This window comes from Coffea arabica, chromosome 8e (assembly GCF_036785885.1).
Source record: "Coffea arabica cultivar ET-39 chromosome 8e, Coffea Arabica ET-39 HiFi, whole genome shotgun sequence".
NCBI lineage: Eukaryota > Viridiplantae > Streptophyta > Magnoliopsida > Gentianales > Rubiaceae > Coffea > Coffea arabica.
In genome coordinates, this window is record NC_092324.1 from 47,238,956 (window position 1) to 47,256,399 (window position 17,444).

At 32.5% G+C, this 17,444-nt stretch overlaps 2 protein-coding genes across 5 annotated transcripts; both read right to left on the reverse strand.

The window, feature by feature from the left end:
• Positions 1-55: 55 nt before the first annotated feature.
• LOC113702818 (zinc transporter 4, chloroplastic) lies at positions 56-4,167 on the reverse strand. The gene is made up of 4 exons (XM_027223963.2): positions 3,674-4,167; positions 3,442-3,499; positions 1,971-2,671; positions 56-761 (listed from the first exon to the last, which is right to left on the reverse strand). Exons 1-4 carry the CDS (start codon positions 3,686-3,688, stop codon positions 306-308), a joined length of 1,230 nt encoding a protein of 409 aa, XP_027079764.1. The 5' UTR covers positions 3,689-4,167; the 3' UTR covers positions 56-305.
• A 1,192-nt stretch (positions 4,168-5,359) lies between these two features.
• Positions 5,360-11,335, reverse strand: LOC113702820 (uncharacterized). Of its 4 annotated transcripts, none has more exons than XM_072061476.1 (6): positions 10,918-11,335; positions 6,832-6,907; positions 6,439-6,716; positions 6,245-6,363; positions 5,840-6,137; positions 5,360-5,718 (listed from the first exon to the last, which is right to left on the reverse strand). In XM_072061476.1, the coding sequence occupies exons 2-6, from the start codon at positions 6,903-6,905 to the stop codon at positions 5,396-5,398; spliced, it is 1,092 nt and encodes a 363-aa protein (XP_071917577.1). In that variant the 5' UTR covers positions 6,906-6,907; positions 10,918-11,335; the 3' UTR covers positions 5,360-5,395. The 4 variants fall into 4 exon arrangements, with proteins under 4 accessions (XP_071917577.1, XP_071917576.1, XP_027079765.2 ...); XM_072061475.1 differs by having other exon boundaries at positions 6,832-7,184; XM_027223964.2 differs by lacking the exon at positions 6,832-6,907 and having other exon boundaries at positions 10,918-11,334.
• Positions 11,336-17,444: the final 6,109 nt, after the last annotated feature.

Here is a 17,444-nt window from a genome sequence, read left to right on the forward strand (position 1 = left end):
TTCAAAAATCCAAAATTGAATTTAATATGAAATATAGGTAAAGATGGGAATAACATTAAAAAAAAAATCAAATGTAACTTTAACTTCAATAAGATAACAAATATTTTAAAACATTCCAAAATAGATAGTATGATACTTTCAATGGTACCTGGAGAATAAGTATTCGATGACTTGTTGCATCAACTACCACTCAGTGGAGTCCTTTTTTTTTTTTTTAAGGCGGGGAGGGGTCCTTCAAAAGAACCGAAAAAAAAAATAGAAAGAAACAAAAGCAAATACAAATACCTAAAACTAACTACGCCTAATTAAGCCCAAAGTGCAAGCAAGGACATCAACCCTGCACCCAAAAACAGTGCAATATAAGAAGCCACTTGAAGTCTTGTATTGCAGCTCATTCTCTTACTCAAAAAGTCAGCAGCAATTAGATCAACTAAGGCCATGTAAACAAGAATGCCAGCAGATATAGAATCAAAGATGCCTTCAATGATCAAGGCTCTTGGACTGTTTGGATTGTAACTAGTAGAAATCCCAGTCCCCACAGCAATCCCCAGTGGGGTTGTGATGGCGAAAAAACATGCCATTATGGTAGCATGGACGGTTTTAAACTGGGCCTGAGAGATGCAGCCTCCAAGAGCAAACCCTTCAAAGAACTGGTGGAATGATAATGCCCCAATCAAGGGTCTTATGGTACATGGACTTTGTGACACTCCAAGAGAGAGCCCAATGATCACGGAGTGTGATACTATCCCCAATTCCAAGACCTGTCAATTAAGAGAGACATGAGTGAAATCCAGATAAACTTTTAATCTATATGCAAAAAAATGGATTTAATTGAGATATGGCAACTACAGAGTAAAAATAGGGCCGAGAGAGAGAGAGAGAGGGAGGGGGGGAATGCTTATGTTCAACTATCTTGGCCTATAGATACAAGAAAAACCTATAAAATCAGGAAAGCCAGCGCATAGCTCAGTAGTGATGATGCTGTGGTTTTCTACAAGGTCAAAACAATATTTAACTCGGCCACAAGAACTTTATCAGTCAAGCACACAAGGATGTGGAAGAAAATCCTCAGAAAAAGAGGATGGCGCTGAACTAGCAGTCAGACACTGCAAAAGCCACCCTTCAGCACACCAGTCTGCCCACAGCTGAGACTTGTATTCCCCAGAGAAATTTGGAACGAGGGAGATTAATGAGATAATATACATAATGTGCAGACTCCATTGTCACTGATTGACTTCCCAAAAAAAAGGAAAAAAAAAAGATCTGTAGAGGGGGGAGGGGAAATATTAAATCATAGCAACATATAGCATGAAAGAACTATTACGCCACAAATTCTCTAAAGTTTTGTTCCAAGTGAGGTTTCATTCAATGACAACTATAAAATGCATTTCATAATGAGCTAATATCTGGAAAAAGTAGGATAAAATATTCTACACCTGGAGAATGAATAAATGGTCATCATAAAATAACAAAGGCAAAATTTTATGATCCACCTTCTGAATATTTAGCAGGCATCAGCACAAAGTATGATACGTAAGAATGAATGGGAGAGGAAAAGCTTGGTATAAGAAGAGTATCAGTCAAGTAGGATCATAACGAAATCAAGTTTGCTGGCCTCCAACAAAAACTAGAGAAACTTCACAGAATCTCTTCAATAAAATGCTAGAATTTGGGAACCATGAAGTTCCAAATATCACTCAATTTTGTCAATTTAGGTTTATTCCCCACAAAGATTTAAAGAAATTGTTGACAGTCAGAGCCTAAAGTAAGATTGCATAATGAATGGGGGCCTTCTATGGTCTTTGATCATGAGTCCAAATCTTATCCCCAATCCTCTATCTATTTCAAAAAAAAACTAACTACAACATAAAAAGAGCACAAATAAAAACGTTTTGAAGAGTATTAGCAATGAAAGTGCAAAGATGCTGCCAAAATGAATGTAACACACAAAACAAAGCAATTTAAAGTACCTGTGAAACAACTACATGCCTCTTACTACCTTCTTCATTCCCATCATCTATCTCATGTGAATGTGAATGACCGTGTGAATGACTCCTCTTATTTCCAGCACAAGCTCCTTGCTCTTGAGGGTGGCTATGTCTATGATGTGCTGCGTGTGCATGCATCCCCACAATGTGCATGCCACCACCTTCTTCTTCACCAAACACTTTCCCATTCAAACCTTCATTCTCTGCTGGAACAATTCCTGACTCCATGTCCACTGAATCAACCCGCACAATTTGGCTTTCTTTCCCTTGTTTACGCTCATAGTACTGGGTTCCGATGAACTCAATCAGAAGAGTCCCCAATGCCGCCATCATTGCTATAAATCCAGAAAATGGAAATTTTGACCATGGAATTTCAGGCAGACAAGAGTCAGTCAAATTTGACGTGGCATCTGGCAACATGTGCACAAAACCTGTAGCGAGAATGACGCCACCTGCAAAGGCCTTGGCTGCGACAAAAAGGTTGGAATCTGTTCCAAGGAACCAACGTTTCTTACCAACTAAGGGTATTGCAACACCGCATACCCCAGCAAAAAGGATTGCTGCAATCGCCACCATTTTCAAGGTGAATGCTGTTCCCTCATCTCGGCAGCTGTCCAATTCAGAATCATGACTGGTACAGGTCGTGTTTGCCATGGATTGAGAGAGGTCCTGCAGAAAGGAGCCTTTTTTGGAGCCCCAAATGGAAGACACTAGAGAATTTAGAGTGCATTTCAACTTCCAAGATGATTATAAACAATCTAAAAGTCATCAACAAAAGAGACTTTCTGCTCTACAATCATGAACAATTCAACTGAAACATAACCACCATGGCATTAGTGACCTATAATAATGGACAAGCAGCAATTACTTCAGTCGTCCTACCATTCTTTTGTAATTGAGAAAGATATTGAACAAAAACACAAGATACACAACTTTTGTTTTCTCCATGCCAACAACAGAAAAAGTAAATGATGAGGCAAATTCACATGCATGCAGCTTAAGAAAATGCATTCTCTTTGTGATCATACTGTAATATAGCAAAGCAGACTACCTTTCTTTCATCCCAAATTAAACTAATGATTAAGTCAACTCAAATATTTTCTAGAATTGAAATTTCTAGACATTCGAGAAGCCAAATAAACAGTCAACTCAGATAACTAAGGTAGAAACATCAACTCTTCAGCTCCATATTTGTGTTATTCACAAATATACTGCATGAAATCAAAACACCAACAAGAAGAAGAATTTAATTCGTCATCTCACGTTTATCAATGTACAACATCAGAAATAATAGCAACCTAATAAAAAAGATGTCTACTTATGAATTGAAACAGAATTTTCAACAACTAGGAAGCAAAACATGCAAGAACCAGCTTGATAACCAAATTCTTCCAGTTGTTTCTCAATTTTCTAGACAAATAAAGAAAAGGGTATATCAAATTCTCGTTTTTACCAGCAAAAGCCCGAGACTTCCCGGTAATTCCCTTCAACTCAATCAAAGGCAATATATCCTGAAACACCAAGAAATCCCAATAAAAATCACAACTTGATCAACAACCACCTACCCAAACATCAGATTACGAGCAAGAAAGTAACCAAGAACGCTGAAAGAAGAGGAAACTCAAGGCAGGGAGGAAAGAAGAAGAAAGGATCAGAACAGAGTACAACACTGAGAGAAGCCTAACCTCAATGAATGACATGGGATGCAAGCTATAAAGGGGTGCACAAAAAAATGAGTTTCGGTATTCTCTTGAAAACCCTCTAGCTCTCTTTTGAAGAGAGTAATAAAATCAGCACGAATCTCAACACCCTTCTCAACAGTGGAACTATTTATACCTCCAGCTCCACTACGAACCTTGTGGCATCAAGAATTCACGAACGAAAAAAGGTAATCAAAAAGTATGAAAGATGATGACCCCCTTTGGGATTGGGGATGTGACATCGACGAACCGCGTTCTTGTGGCAAATGTAACCACCGATTGGTACAAACAAAAAGAAAAAGATAAAAAAGCAAGGGGCGCACAGGCAGAGCACAGCAAGAGCGAGCAGAGCAGATGGGAGAAAGCTCTTGCGGTTGGGTTGGGATGTCGACATACTTGGAGGATCCTGAAAGAGGGTGGAGAGAGTGGCATAGGCCAGAATAGTTGAATTTGGGGGAGGAATGGGGGGTTGAGTGTCGACACCTCGACGTAACGCTAACTAAATTTCTAATGTACTCATAATTAAGTATAATATTTGTTGGATCACGTACTACTAGCTTTCTTTTGTTTATTTGTTACCCATGATAGCAAGGGGAACTTTATTTGTTAGTTTTTGCTGTTATTATACTGTCTCCTCCTGCTAACGCACTTTTTTGTTTGTTTGTTTGTTTTTAGGGTAAAATACACCAAACCCCCTTTGGTTTGGGTTATTATCATAAAGTCTCCTCATTATTTGAAAACCCCCAAAGAACTCCCTCGTGATTTGGACTAATTTGGACAATGAACGAAAATTGTCTAATTTGACGGAAAATATGAAATTCCTATATTAACCTTGTTTCAATCTGTACTAAAAGTTAGTTCAAGATTCACATAAGATTTTAAAAACTTTTTCACTTCATTTGAGAATAAAGAAACATCAAGTGGCACATTTGAAAATTTCAAAACTTATCATCTTCTCCAAATCTCCACTTTTTCCGTCGACAACAGTAGAACAGCCACCAATTACCACAGCCACCATTCAACTGAAAACACATTCTCCTTCAACTCGGCCTCCGTCACCGCATCCACCTCAATCGAGCCCACTTCCGCTGGCGTCACAGCCGATAACACCCTCCCAAACCATTATCCGAACCTAGAGTCGCAGCTGCAACGGAAGCAAAAGCTGAAGTTAAAGGTGCCTCCGAATCGAAGGAGGCTTTGGCAATGAGAAGCTCCGGTAGTGCTAGTGTACGTCAAGGTTTGTAAAATCGGAATCCCACGTCGGATCGATTTTAGTTTCACAGAATCGGATCGTAGGATCGTAATATCCTACCAAAACTCCTAAATTTACTAAATTAATGAATTTGAAATTCATATATCATTTTGTACATCCTAAAAGATATCAAATAAATAAGTTACTCATAAATATATAGTATTTTTTACTTACTATCTGACAAGTAATAAAGAAGAGAATATAAACCTGTTATCTGTCATGATTTCAAGTCTTAAAACCAAATGCTTCACAGTTTACACAATCATAATTTCAAATATAAAATAATCATCAACCTTCACAAATACTAAAAAGCCAAACATCCAAAAAGATTTTCAAGATCAAAATTAATTACTAGAATGTCATCTGTCATGTTTAAACAAACATGAAAAAATAAAAAATAAAATAGCAACAATTCATCATTTTCAAGTATCATAATAATTCAGAAATACATTAATTTATAACCAATCATTTTCATCGTTTGAATCAAATTCATTATTCCCATAATCCATATTATCAAAATCATTATTTTCCCAATCATCTTCACCATCCCAATTCTCTTGGAATTCATCTTCGGCATTATCTTCATCACCATCCAAATTAGTATCATCCAAATCATTAGTTCCCTTTTGAAGATCAGTTTCGGGAACCATATCAAGATAATCATCATCTTGGCGGTCGAATTCAGTTGAAGGCCCATCATCCTCATCAATAACATGAATCTCTTTCATTTTATTCACTTGTCTTCGACGGACATGGGTTTGACGATCTTCATGATCATCTAAATAAACAAACAATAATAATGAAAGTTACCAAAAACAAGAGAACTTGCAAAATAAAACTAAAAAAACAAAAAAAAGGATAAACTTTATACTTAAATTGAAAGAAAGAAAGAAACTTACAAACTCTCTGCACATTTCTTGTAAGTATTTCAATTTCATCATCTTCATTTCCCTCTTCATCTGAAGTGTCACATTTGGGATTGTCATCTAGAACTCGTAACCAGCTATTTTCTCTTGGAAGAGTTGGATTTTCTCTCTCTGTCACCCATTCATCATCTGAAGGCAAATTCTCAAAAGGAATTTCTTCAATAACACGTTGCCTTTGCCTTTGTCTCTCTCTCAACTTCAAGTTGTACATCACAAACACAAGATCATTCATTCTTTTTTGAGCCAAACGGTTTCTTCTCTTAGAATGTACCTATTGAAATTGAAAGAACTTATACAGTTATACTACGAACTTAAATTCAAATGCTAAACAAAATATTATACTAAATGAGATATTATATTATATGAAAACATTATTACCAATTCAAATGCGCTCCAATTTCGCTCACATCCAGAAGAGCTACAAGTTAAACTGAGAATTCGAATGGCAAAATTTTTCAACTCTGGACACTCATCGCCATAAGATTCCCACCAATCAACTGTAGGAAATTAAAATAAATAACAAATTAGTAAAGGTTTTAAAAATAAAACACAAAATTCAAATAGTAACTAACCAGGAGATTTCTTGTTTCTTGTTAGTACATCATTTTCATGACCAAATAATCCATTTGCATGTCGAAAGTCATCTAATTGCAAATCAATCTTCACCATTTCACCAGATTCGGGAACCATCTTAGCAATGCAATCATAAAGGCCACGTTTTATATTTGCATCCGACTGAAAATCTGGACTATATTGAAATTGAGGATTCAAATAATAACCCGCGGCATGTAAAGGATGACTCAATTGATCTTCCCATCTTTTATCAATGATAGCAAATGCCGATTCATATCTAGCATATAAACATGAGTTTGGTTAAAAAAATAACTAAAAAAATTCATTCTACTATCCAACACAGAAATTATAAATGAACTCATAATTAATATGACAATTTATTTAAAATTTACCTATTTCGAATATTGTTCACATTTTGTTTGATTTCTTCTTTTGCCTGATCAATAGCTTTATAGAGAAAGCCCATGGCTGGTTTTTCATCAGAATCAACCATCCTCAATACTTTGATAAGAGGCGAAGCTATCTTTAAACATAACTCCACATTTGGCCATAATTTTTGATTATCAAAAATGATGCTCTCAATTTTTTTCCCCTTGTTTCTCCTAGCATACATGCTTGTTTTCCACTTATCCGAACAGAAAAAGTTAAACAAATTCCCTTTCAGCTCGCTAAAACGTCTCATGGTCAAGTATGAAGTAGCAAAACGAGTAACTCCAGGTCTAATCAACTCCTTGCCATTAGTGAACTGTTTCATCCAATTAATAACTGTACCCCATGAATAAATATATGTAACCACTGATTTCGCTTTTTGTATAGTAACTTTGTGGAGAGAATCAAACTTTTGAAAATCTTCTAACATTAGATCAATACAATGAGCAGCACAAGGGGTTCAAAACAATCTTTTTCTCTTTTCCATCAATATTTTTCCAGCTGCCTTATAATTAGAAGCATTATTGGTGATGACCTGCACAACATTATCCTCTCCAATTTTTTCCACAATACCATCTAACAATTCAAATAATTTTTGAGCTGTTTTTGAAATATCAGTGGGTGTGTTTGGATCCTTGTTTTTTGGGCTGTTTTTGAAAAACTGTTTTTCACATTCCAAATGCTACATTAAATGTGTATTTCCAAAACAACTCCAAAAACACCATATCCAAGCATTATATCAAAAACAACTACATATGTATATTTCAATTATGTATATTATATATATATATTATATTAATATAAATTGAAATATACAAATTGAAAATTATATATATTATATATTATATAAATATTTATATACATTAATATTATACATAATATATTATAATATACATAATATAATATACATAATATGTAATATTATATACATAAATGTGTAAATATTTATACATAATATATTATGTACATTATATTATAATATATACATTATTAATGTATAATATTATTATGTACATTATTGTGTATAATAATGTCTAATAATGTTAGGTATAATATATAATATACATAATATGTAATAATGTATATTATGTATAATATATTATATTATGTATATTATATTATATATATACAATATTATGTATATTATACAAATTGAAAATTATATATTATATATTATATGAATATTTATATAATGAAATATACAATAAATATTACAAATTGAAATATTATATAAACACCATATTTATAATATTATAATATTTATAATTAATATTAATGTATATTATATATATTAAATATTTATATATTTATTTTTACATATTATAAATATTTTATTTTACTTAAAAAATATTTTTACATATTTATAATATATTTATATGAATATTATATATTATATAAATTATATATAATATAATATATATTATACATTTATATAAATGTACATTTATACATAATATATATATATATTAATGTATATTTATAATATACATTTATATTATGTATTATACATAATATAATACATTTATAATACATTTATATTAATATACATAATATTAATTTTATATTTATACATAATATTAATACATTTGTACATTTATATTAATTATATTAATACATTTTTACATAATATTAATATATATTAATAAAATCATAATTTATACATTTATATAATATTCATTTGTAATTTATACATTTATAATAATATACACTTTTACATTTATAAATATATTTATAATATGTATTATATGTAATATAATACATTTATATATTTTTATATAAATACATAAATATATTTATTTATAAATGTATTATAAATCCATAAATGTATATTTATATAAAAATATAAAATTTATAATTTATAATTTATACATTTATACATTTATATAATATTCATTTATAATTTATACATTTATAATAATATACACTTATACATTTATAAATATATTTATATTATGTATTATATATAATATAATACATTTATAATACATTTATATATTTTTTAGCGAATATATAAATATATTTATTTATAAATATTTATAAATGTATTATAAATGCATAAATGAATGTAAAAATAAAATTATAAAAATATCCAAAAATATGTTTTAAAAATACCTCTAAAAATAATCCAAAAACTATACAGTAAAAGTTTTTCATATAGTTTCTGAAAAACAACCTAAAAAATAACTAATCCAAACGGACTTGTATTTCAAAAACGAAATGCTAAAGTGCTGTTTTTGAAAAACAACCCCAAAAACAGCTAATCCAAACGGAGCCTATTGGTATCTACCGAAGATAAGAACATAGTACCAGCTGGACTATTCACAAGAAAATTGTTCATTGTTCTCTTTCTCTGATCAGACCATCCATCGGACATAATAGTACAACCAGTTTTTTTCCACTTTTTTTTGTACATATTGAGCAAATTCAATGTCTCTTACATCTATTTTTTCAAAAAGGTCACTCTCATTTCATAGTATGAAGGTGGTTTAAGTCCTTTTCCATATTCTCCCAATTTCCTAATCATTAAAGGAAACAATGGGTTATTTACAGCATTAAATGGAATGGCACTTGTATAGAACCGCCTAGCCATTATTTGACAAACTTCATCTCTATCTTGTTTCTTCCATTTCTCATTTATGGTTGTTTATCTCACATTCAACCTCCCAGATTTTCTCACAACAAAGTTGTCCATAGAACATTTTTTAGCCTGCTGCTTAACTTCACATTCTTCTTCTTCTAAATCATACATGGTACTAACCCTTTGTTTTTTTTTCCTTGATTCCTCAGAACTTGCACTTAGTAAATCAAACATTTGGGTTCTAACATCTTCAGGAACGCTGGGACATGATTCAACATTTGTATATGTACAAGCTAAATGATGCTTAACCCTATACACACCACCAGCTCGAGTAATCCCACAGTATTTACACTGAACTTGTTTTTTATTAGAATCAATTTCAATTCCATGATCCTACCCGGGATCCAATCGAGCACCCGGTGCATTTTTTCTACTTTGTTTCTTTGAAGCGGATGAAGACATTTAAGCACTGCCAAATATATTAGAATATTCATAAGAAACCAAGAAATTCAGACCAGACCAGCACTTGATAAAAGAAAATAAAGCTAGCATTCAGAAAATAAGCCAGACCAGACCAGACCAGCACAAGAAATTCAGTCTTATTACCAATGATTTTTGCAAGGCCGAGTGCAAATCCAATGAAAATATAGGTAAAGGACATAACAGCAGCAACAATAGAAGTTCAGAAATTAATGCTTGAACAGCAAACATTTGTATTTGTGTGAATTTTTCTGGAAAATAAAACTTTGCTATGCGTCCTACCAGAAAAGGAAATTCTTTTATGTGTCCTTAGTGATCCTTCATACCCTGTACTGATGTCTAGATCAGTACAGAGTTCTTATAGTACATGAAGCATCTTTGGGATCACAGCTTAATATAGCTTAGTCAAAGGAATAACTAGGACTAGAGTAGAACAGAAAAACAATCTTGTGAAAACAGATTATTAAGGAGTCATGTAATAGAAAGAAAAATTATCAACTGACATGTTTTACTGTAAAGATAACAGTTGAAAAATCAACCGTCCAACTGCTGCAAAATGCATGACAAAATGGGAAGATTTAAACGATGTTATATTAAATAATTTTTCGATTATTACAAAATAATAATACTCCTAATTTTGATTTCTTCAACAAGTTCAATGGGAAGATTTATGTGGTAGCAAAGTCTCGATTATCAGAGCTTCCTATGGAGAAGGCAAAAAAGAGTGTACCTAATGGACCCGTTAATGATTCTGAGAGCACAAATCCTAAGACAAAGTGCTGGTGCTTCAGAACCGTCAATAATTTTCAAGCAAGAAAACCAAATTTTCACAAATCCTAATGGACCCGTCAATAATTCCCTTCAACTTCAACTCAATTCAATCAAAACCAATATATGTTCAAATACCAAGAAAACCAAATACAAATCACAACTTTATCAATCACTATCTCCCAAAGTATCAATTTTCAAGCAAGAAAATAACCACACTCACATATGACTTTAATTGAAGTGCTGGTGCTTGAGCTTCAGTGTGGTGGCAGGCTGGCAGCACGAAAATTGGAGAAGAACGGGTGCTGGAGCTTCAAGCTTTGAAGCTTGAAACGGCCAAAATCCGGCGGCAACAGAGGATTTCGTAGCTTGATATTCTTACCGAAGCAATGGCTGCTGGAGCTTGAAGCTTTAAAGCTTGAAGCCTTGAAGCTGTCGGCTGTAGCTTGTGGGTTCTTGCCTTCTTGGTAGAAGCCGCAACAATTTGTCTTGTTAGTACTTGGTCTTAGTAAGAGCTGTAGCCGAAGCTTGAGATGGTTTGATGGTTTAAATTAGGGATTTGATTTGGGCAGCGGAGAGGAGAAGAGAAATGACTAAGGTCTGCTTGAGGAGAAGATGAAGAAGACCGAAGCTTTTTGACGGAACCTTTTGACTTTGAGGCAAATTTTGTTAAAACATTGCAACTAAGGCCTGTAATTTCTTGATAAACTACAAGCCTACCCCAAATGTTGATTTTTACTTGCAAAATGAACCTTGTATTTCACAAATTAGCCCTTTTTTGTGGGATCGAAGTAGGATCGTAGGATCGTACGATCCTATGCGATCCTACCTTGATCCTACGTAGATTCAAGGAATTTACGATTCTAAGTTCGATCCGAATCGATTTTGCCTTTCCGGATCGTAGGATCGTACGATCCTACGATCCGAATCGCGATTTTAACAACCATGGTGTACGTAGATTGGAGGGTCTGAATTTGACTGGGAACTGGAAACTTCCGGTGAGGAACGAAGTTGAGGATCTTGAAAGGGATGCGAAATTGGGGAAAGTTGGTGAGGAGGTGGAAATGGATAAATTAATAGATTGCGACATTCTCCGGTGAGGTTTCACTAATTAAGGTGGCCGCTAACGGAGTTGAGCTTACGCCCGGAGATTGCAGGTGCGTGACGTAATAACTAAAAATGGGAGAGACAAAGATGAAGAGAGTTAGGGTGGAGTCGTACCAAAGAAAATAGGGGAGCGTGTGAGTGTATGTTTGTCACTAATTTGGAGGGCGGAGAAAACGAGGTGAGGGAGGCACAAAGCTTTGAAGTTTCAGTCTGGAATTTGGGTGGAAATTGGGAAACTGTATTTGTGCTAAATTTCAGTTCAATGATAATAAAGTCCATCTGTATCACCGCAAATTGGAAATTGGGAAACTGTATTTGTGCCAAATGATAATAAAGTCCATCTGTATCACTACCTTCAGTTCCAAGCCCGGCATTGAAACTTCAAACCCACCTGGTAGCGCCAGAGTAATATTACTGAGTAGAGAGTAAATTCACTAAAGACGGTGCCGAAGTAATATTACTGAGGAGAGAGTAAATTCACTGGAATTTGCATGAAGTTTCAGTGCCATATTCCACATCCCAAACCCACCTGGTAGCGCCGGAGGAGAAGGATTTGTCCCGCCTAGCAACCCCCGAGTTTACAACTAAATTCATCTGCTACAGTGACGGAAGTGTACGAATCAATCTATCAATGGTAATTTTTGCTGCTTCAATTGCCATGGTAACCGCCTTCATCGTCATCTTCAACACCATTGGGTCTTAGATTTCATCTATATTCATGAAATTTCTACTCCAGATGGTTCAGGAGAAAGAAGAAAAAAGGAAGAACAAGGAAAAAAAGAAAAGAAAAGAAAACGTAAAATTATCACATTACCCTTGATGTATTGTTATCACACTCGCTTGTCAAGCGTGTGTAATTCACTTTCCGTCAAATTGGATGATTTCCGTCCATTGTCCAAATTAGTCCAAACCACGAGGGGGTTCTTTGGAGGTTTTCAAACAATGAGGAGGCTTTATGATAATAACCCAAATCACAAGGGAATTTAGTGTATTTTACCCTTGTTTTTATTTCTGTTATTATATTGTCTCTTCCAGCTAACGCCCCTTTTTGTTTTGTTTTGTTTGTTTTTATTTTGTTCTGGTTTAAATTTCAGGGCCAGATTTTGCATGTAATGGTTAATCACGAAAACTCCCCCAAAGGTGGTAGTCATTTGTTACACTTTATCCTCTAACATTATTTTTTTCTTACCTTACCCCTAAAATCGTTAGTCAATTCTAAAGTTGTGTATTAGTATTATAAATCCCTAAGAGTTAACTAAAGTAAATCCCCTTAACATGTAGCTTGTTTTGAGCTTTATACTCTAACATCATTTTTTCTCAATTTGTTTGTTTGTTAACAAAATCGTTAGTGAACGCCAATATTTGATAACACCAAAGACAAAATTTGTTATTGAAAGATCAAAATGTGAAATAGCTTTAAAAATCTAAAAATGGCCAGGATGTTGTCAGTTTCTCCATGTAAATATGCATACGGCTAAGCCTTTTTTTTTTAATAGCTAGATACTTCTTTATAGAGTTTACATTTTTTTTTGTGGGTAATACTAAAATAAGAGAGAAATATGGTTGATTTGAGTTTTAAAATTTCCAGAGTTTTTCTTTTAATATACCATACTTAGATGATAATAAAATTTATATGAATTGCTAAATTTTTTTAAAAATATAAACACGTTTTCCAATCATTTTTTTATTTTTTCAACCACCGTTTTGTCTCACAAATATCAAATCGCTAAAAGTGCTGTTATTCTAAAAAAATTTCAAATAATCTTCAATCCAAATAAACCCAATCTATAGACCGGATATTTCCATAGTTCAATTTTGCACTAATAATTTTTTTCCCTTAGGAATATTATTTTTTAAAACATTATTTGTCTTGAATGGTATAAAAAAAATTAGAGTTGACTAAGGGTTTTAGGGACAAACAGACAAATTAAAAAAAATGATATTAGAGGGTAAAATGCAAAATGTGCTATACTTTAAGGGATTTACTATAATTAACCCTTAGAAATACCAATATTTTTTTATATTTTCGTTATATAATGTTAGAATTGATTAATGATTTAGGGAGTAAAGTGAGAAAAAAAATTAGAGATAAAGTGTAAAGTGGTTAAAACTTAGAAAGAGTTTTTGTAATTATCCCAAAAAAAAAATAAAGTTCCACTAACGGTACCCATTCGCATCTTGAGTGTAATTTAAGTATGCTAATATTAAATAACTGTCAAAAAAATCTACTAATGTTTTTAACAAAAATTTAGTGATTGTGTTGATTTAATTTAGTTACCATTGATGAACATATGCACCGGGCACTCGTTCGACAAACTTGAAAAAGGAAAAATCTGTTTCCCCTAACTCCAATTTTCTTTTATGACATGAAACCTTTTATAAATTGATATAGCTTTGTTAATTAAGTGTTAGTCTTGTTTTTCAAGAGCCTCGTTGTATCCCTCACCCCTCACCTTTTCCCTTTCTACCCAAAAAAAAAAAATGCATCTTAAATTTGTTGCTATGCCCTCTTGCTCGCTGTACAATTTCATTGAATATTTGCTTCAACATAAATTCAGTGTTACGGAAAAGTGTTGAATAAATATGATACGGCAATGAAAGAAATTTACAAAAAAAACCCCATTTAATTGCATAGTAAAGATTGAAAAAATTAGTCGGAAACATATATTTGGCACTTCCGTTGTTGTCTGTGCATCCAAAAAAGTGTCATTAGCAAGTAATAGTTCATGGTATCTTGATTTTAATTGAAGAACGATGGAATATAAAAAAAAAAATTGTAAACATATTACATAAGCTAGTTATTGTTTATTTTCACGTCATGATGTAAGCAACCATGTAGTAATAGAAATATTCACAATCTCAACTTTACACATTGGGCTGGTGATTATATCATATGTTGTGATTTTATAATTGTATTTATTTTTTTTCTAATTAATCTTATATTTTAAAAAAATATGACATCTGAAATATATTAATGGACACCCATTCAACAGACCCGTATATATTTAATCAAACAATGAACCCAAAAATTAAAACAGTATATATCATCAAACTTGTTACATGATTGATCAAGTACAAAGCATCATACTTCTAACTACTATCATTAATAGGTTGTCCTTAATTCTTGGGTAATTTTCCATTATTTGTGTTCTTTGATTGACATGCATTTTATGAGCTACCAAATAACAAAGAAATGAAATAAGAGGATGCATAGAACAATAACAGAAGAGTATATATAATTACCGCAGAAAAAAAGTGTGAAAGCGATAGGATTCGTAAAAACAGGAACAATAATGTCAAAATGAAACTGTATAAAATAATTGGGAGTCAGCTCGGGCAGTAAAGTTTCTCGTCAACAATAAAAATATTGGGAGTCAGCTCGAGCAAAAATTTTGTAACGAGTGCTGCCGTGGGTGGGATATCCCTTCCATTAGTCTACCTTTTTATTTTATATATATATATAGAGAAAAGATCATTTCATTCAATTAATGTACATTAATGACGGAAATATATAAAATCAAACATGACATAGATACGTACAGATCTAAAATCAATAGATATAACAAAAAAAAAATCTTAGAAGAGAATAAAATTTTCACAAGAATAATTTAGGAGAGGAAAAGTCACACTAGGAGAGAAGAATCTTTCATTAGAAAATCTCATGAGAAAATTTATTTTATTAGTCTACTATAAATACGTAAAAATGACTAACTCGAGCATGATTATTATTGCTTCCGTACGAAAATCGAATTTCTAAAATATTATATGGTTTTACGCGATTTCCTGTGTTCTAATCGAGAAGAGCAAATTATTATAGTTTTAGCTACTCAACTTTTAAGAATATGTATTTACCCACTAAATTATCAAAAATATAAATTTCGACAATTCCATTTATTTTTACCATCACGTCTGCTAGACCTAAGGACTTGCACGAATCACGAGACATAATTGAGAGGCAATTTACGAAGTACGGAGTGCATTTGCCCACTAAATCATCGTCCGAATATATATTTACTCACTAAATTACCGTGCAAGGTCTTAGATTTGACAGACTTGACAGTAAAAACAAATGAAACGTCCCAAAATTTATACTCCTACTTTTGATAGATCAGTGAATAAATACCTACTTTTAAAAGTTGAATAACCAAAACTCTGCTATTTGAAAATTTTAGTGGGTATCCGAGTGCTTTACTCAATCAACAATGGTTGGTCTCTTTTCCTGCACTGGGATGATGAAGTCAACTATAAATAGCTTTCTTTTTTTTTTTTTTGATAATAACTATAAATAGCTTTCTGAACGACACTTTACAAAAGTAACAAAACTTTAAATAATAAAGATTCTACTGAAATTCCACCGATTAAAAAAATAGAAGCTGAAAGCAGCCCAGAAAGGTAGATCGAATTATATATTGCTCCTAAAGTCAAATTCTAGCTACATACACCTTACCCTATGAATATTTCTTTCATGCATATTAAGTGCGTCGACACCTTCAATCATTTCTGCCTCCAAGAATAGCAAGAAAGGTAAACAGCACTGAATATCGTGCACCTTTTTTTTTTGGTTGTAGTGAAAAGGATCTCTTACGAGGATAAAGGGAGAGGAATGGTTTTCAATATAATTGTTGCTGAATGGTGTAAGAATTCTTCAACAGATTGTAACTTATTATCAAGTGTTTGAGGGCAAATTTAACATGTTAAATTACACTACTGCTTTCAACTTTTAAATCCCTGATAAAGGATTTTGATATTTTTTCTCTCAAATTCATAATAAATTTGTTCTATTTGTAAAAATGAAACAAAGAGAGAACTAGCAATTTGTGTGAATTTCAGTGTGTAGAAGGGAAACAATTTATGGCAACTTTTCAAAAGGAATATTTGTATTGTAGGAGCACATTGAGAAAAGGAATTAACAATAAAGGTAAAATTGAGTCTTTGTTGTTTGATTTTTATTTATTTGTAAGATGTGAAATGGGTCATTTTTTTAAACTGTTGACATGGTGCATATAAAATGATAACAAAGAATAACATTAAATATATACGTTATTAAAGGACAGTAAGTGCAATATTTTCTAATTGTAGGGGCAAATATAAGAATTCGTACATGTAAACTGCATATTTCAGTGGGTTAGTTGGTACAATTGCCCCATTGTATCTTCGTAATTGATTAAAAAAATATATGTATATGTTTATGATACAAATAAATTAATATTTACAAAAAAAAAATGATATCTAAAGAAACCCAATAGTTTAAAAAAGAGATTCTAACAAATAGTACACACTAATCGGAATAGTTAGGTTGGGCAGCAGCTCGGTCCATCACATTTCCATGTGTCATGTGGTGGAAATATTGAACAAAGAATCAATGAACACGTAATAGGTCAGGTTTACATAAATATTTGTTAATAGGTTAAAGGACACGATGTTCTTCTTCTGTTCAACTCAAGTGGCAATTTCTATCGTTTCTGAAAAAAAAAAAAAAAAAAAAAACTCTCAAGTGGCCTTTATGAACCATTTGGTTGGATGTTATATTTTTAGCATGAAAACAATTTTAGACCAAAATCAATTTCTTATATGGGTTGACATTTTAAAGAATCCAGTTCACTTGCACATGTTTTGAACTAACCTCCCAATTTTTGGACCATC